General features: G+C 45.5%; 2 protein-coding genes across 2 annotated transcripts in view; both read left to right on the top strand.

Moving 5' to 3' along the window:
• LOC109524534 (zinc finger protein 569-like) overlaps positions 1-3,692 on the top strand; it is a 26,466-nt gene that overhangs the window by 5,402 nt on the left and 17,372 nt on the right. The gene's annotated exons all lie outside the window — the stretch shown is intronic.
• LOC109524564 (gastrula zinc finger protein XlCGF57.1-like) lies at positions 748-3,654 on the top strand. Its single transcript, XM_019884533.1, has 2 exons — positions 748-1,193; positions 2,007-3,654. The coding sequence occupies exons 1-2, from the start codon at positions 1,079-1,081 to the stop codon at positions 3,323-3,325; spliced, it is 1,434 nt and encodes a 477-aa protein (XP_019740092.1). The 5' UTR covers positions 748-1,078; the 3' UTR covers positions 3,326-3,654.

Below are 3,692 nucleotides of genomic sequence, written 5' to 3'. Positions count from 1 at the left end.
TTCAATTATGCCCCCCCCCCCACCCCGCATGCGCCCCACAATTTGTTTAAGCTGGCACCACAGACCTACTTTGTCCAAGGGCTTCTTCGACTTGTCTTTGCTGATGAAATATCCTCTCCTGTCCGAGCCGAATGAGATGACCCGGGGGTTCTCGGAGGAGAGGACCGTTTGACTTCTCTAAATGTTTTGGAAAGGTGCCTGGATGCAACCTTTCAGACCCTTCCTCTTGGCCAACCTTATTACCCCGAATTCTTTACGTCCGCAACATTTAAAGCAACAGGACACCGACTGAGTTGTCAGACTGCGCGAAGACTCTCTCGTCTAACGCTGAAGAATTTAAATGATAACGTTTCAAAAAAGCAAATCCTTAAAAATTAGTCATAAAAAAGCTTTTCCTCTTTATCCCGACCACAAACCTCCGAAATGAATTCGTGAATGGGCACCTACAAAATCACTGAAAAACATCATCAGTGATCCCCGCCGCAAATAAATTGTATATGTATATTTCTCATCTTGTTGTTCATCGAAGATTTTGCAGGTAAAGTCCGCCGTCGCGGTATGACGTCAAAATAGTGGCGGTTTATTCGAAGCGGTGTTGTCCTTTCCTTATTTTGGAAAAGGATGCATCCTTTCATCGGCCTAATGACGTCATGCAACGCAGGTCAAAGCAAGGCGAGGGAAATATTCGACAGTTGATTCGAAGAGGCCAATGAGCGGCCAGGTGTTTGTCCGAGTGTAGTTGCCGTAGCTTGCGATCAACATGGCCGACCTGTTACGCATGCGCACTGTAGATGACGTCAGATTCGCAGATCGCGGTCCGGACGTGGCGTTTGACCAAATTAAATTGTTCCCTGAATGAGGAATGCACAATCTAATGCCTCGACGCTATGCGTCCTATTTCTACGAACCGGTTTTGAAATTAAGCCTTCGCGTCCGGATAAACTTGTCTGTCTGCACATCGAAGCTTGCCCATCTAACTTAGCTTAGCTTGCTGGCCGCTAACAAAGAGACGCGTTTGGAAGCACGGCATTGTTCAAACGACTAAGTGAGTGCAAAGTGTTCTGACTTTGGCTTGAAAATGTGCGCAAGAAAGACAACGGAGTACGAGCGGGAACTTTGTGGCGCAAAAGAGGACATCAAGCCACAACCTGACCGTTGCAAGTTGGAACCTGGAGTTTTCTTACACAGAACGGGTTGGTTGAGTTCGCATTACCACTTGTTCAGTGGCGACGTGCTTTTTGTCAAGTCAGCGGTGTTGCTCTGCATTGCGGAAGTTTTGGGACGAAAAGGTTGATTTTTGTCATGCCTTAGTCTTCGATGTTTGCCTGACTCAAAAAGGTCCAAAACTTTTACTTGTAATCGTCAGAGCAGGGAAGCTCGTATTGCCAGGTATTGCCTCAGTCATATCTATCTATCTATCTATCTATCTATCTATCTATCTATCTATCTATCTATCTATCTATCTATCTATCTATCTATCTATCTATCTATCTATCTATCTATCTATCTATCTATCTATCTATCTATCTATCTATCTATCTATCTATCTATCTATCCTCAGTCTTTCCATTCTTTAGTAATCAACAGTCAAGTTGAAGCCAGCCGTGTGTCCCTGTGACACAATGTCCAAGTCTCTTACCTTCATTGGAAGGTTAAGTGTCGCATTTCCAAACATTGCCGAAGAAAAGTCTGAGGGCGGCAGGTGACAAAACTGTCCCAAAGTCATTTGTGCCACCGAAAACTGTCATATATCGCAATCATATCAATTTCAATGACTGTATCAGATACCGAAAAGGTCGGACCTGGCTGAGGTCGAGTTTGGAATGTCACACGGTTCAATGAGCAATCTTTTTGTCTCTGTAGGTTCAGATTCCGTTTGTTGAAGACATTTCCCTTTGAATTGTGTAGGCTTGTTCTCTTCATGGCATTTGGTCTTCAACATTGCCAAACCTTTTTAGATTGAATAACACACAATATCAAAGTCACATTTTGTTTTCTCACTGAAGATCATCCAAGTTCCGAGGAGCAGCAGGAGCCGGAGTGCGTCCAAATGAAGGAGGAAGAGCAGGAGGAGGAAATCGGCAAGTTTCCATTGACTGGAGTCAGCGTGAAGAGTGAACTCGTCGATGCAGGATCCCAGGCGGACGGCCTCCTCCCGCCACTTTCAGACGGGGACGCCACAGCATCCCGCTCTTCTGACACTGGCAGTGACGACGATGACGACGAACACGCTCAAGGTGATTTAACACGTCACGCTGACAACAAACGAGTGGCGTGTTCCCAGTGCGACAAAACCTTTGTCAACAAGTCATCCTTGAAAAGACACACGAGGACTCATACTGGCGAAAAGCCTTTTGCCTGCTCGCTTTGTGGGAAAAGATTCTCCAGGAGGGGAGATGTGACGAGCCACACAAGAAAACACACCGGGGAAAAACCTTTTGCCTGCTCAATTTGCGGCAAAAGGTATTCTCTTAAGGATAGCTTAATAAGTCACACCCGAACCCACACTGGGGACACACCTTTTGCCTGCTCGGAGTGTGAGAAAGTATTTTCGAGAAAGGGAGATTTGACAATTCACACCAGAACACACACCGGAGAAAAACCTTTTGCCTGTTCACTTTGCGCTAAGACATTTTCTGCCAAGGAAAGCTTAACAAGACACACAAGAACGCACACTGGCGAGAGACCGTTTGCCTGCCCGGTTTGTGGGAAAAATTTCTCCCGAAAGGGCCACTTACGAGATCACTCGAAAACGCACACTGGGGTGAAGCCTTTTGTCTGCTCAGATTGTGGGAAGAAATTCTCCTCGAGGACACATTTAACAAGACACGCCAGACGACACACTGGAGAAAAACCTTTTGTCTGCTCGGATTGCGGGAAAAGGGTTTCGACCAAGGGAGAATTAACAGCTCACGAGAGGACACACACTGGGGAAAGACCCTTTGCCTGTTCACTTTGTGACAAGAGGTTTTCGACAAACGACCATTTAAAAACGCACACCAGAACACACACCGGAGAAAAACCTTTTGCCTGCACGCTATGCGGTAAATGCTTTAACATCAAGAAAGAATTGAACATACACACGAGAACGCACACCGGGGAGAAACCATTTGCGTGTTCACTTTGTGGCTCCAGATTCAGACAAAAGGGACATTTGAAAGCACACAGAAGAACGCACACTGGAGAAAAACCTTTTGGCTGCGTAGGATGTGAAAAAAGATTCACCCAGAGGAAACTTTTAAAAGCACACGCAAGCGGGCACACTGGAGAAAATCCTTTTGCCTCCTCCGTTTTTGGTCCAACATTTTCTCCAAAGGAAGATTGAAGAAGGCACGCAAAGAAGAAACACTGGCCAAAAGCCTTTTTGCCCCCCACTCACGTTGCGGCCACCCCAAGCCGAGCTTACCAAAACACCTTAGCGTACACTGGAGACAATATGTTCAGTTGTGGAGCCTGTTCTAAGAGATTCAGATGAAGAGACACAAGCTTGTGAGTGCAAGTCACCGACTCCTCCCCTCCTCCCTCCGGAGGAACTCATGAAAAGATGGTATTGTTCAAGTGATTTGTCTACTAGGGTGCAATCTTTTCCGCCATTTGTTCATACAATGCGTTTTGTATAGAACACATAACGAAATTATTGTTATTATTATTTTATTTTTTAAAATGAAGAAATAAAACCCATTTATCAATGG

This window comes from Hippocampus comes, unplaced genomic scaffold, assembly GCF_001891065.2.
Source record: "Hippocampus comes isolate QL1 unplaced genomic scaffold, H_comes_QL1_v1.1 scaffold21, whole genome shotgun sequence".
In the NCBI taxonomy this organism is placed as follows: Eukaryota; Metazoa; Chordata; class Actinopteri; order Syngnathiformes; family Syngnathidae; genus Hippocampus; species Hippocampus comes.
Note: the sequence above shows the minus strand (reverse complement) of the source record. Positions and strands in the feature narration are given on the sequence as shown.

What these genes read in the sequence shown, in the direction of transcription:
- LOC109524564 (XM_019884533.1), top strand. Translation starts at nt 1,079, where the DNA reads ATGTGCGCAAGAAAGACAACGGAGTACGAGCGGGAACTTTGTGGCGCA. An exon ending in AGTTTTCTTACACAGAACGG is followed by an intron (nt 1,194 to 2,006) that starts GTTGGTTGAGTT and finishes TTCTCACTGAAG; the next exon opens with ATCATCCAAGTTCCGAGGAG.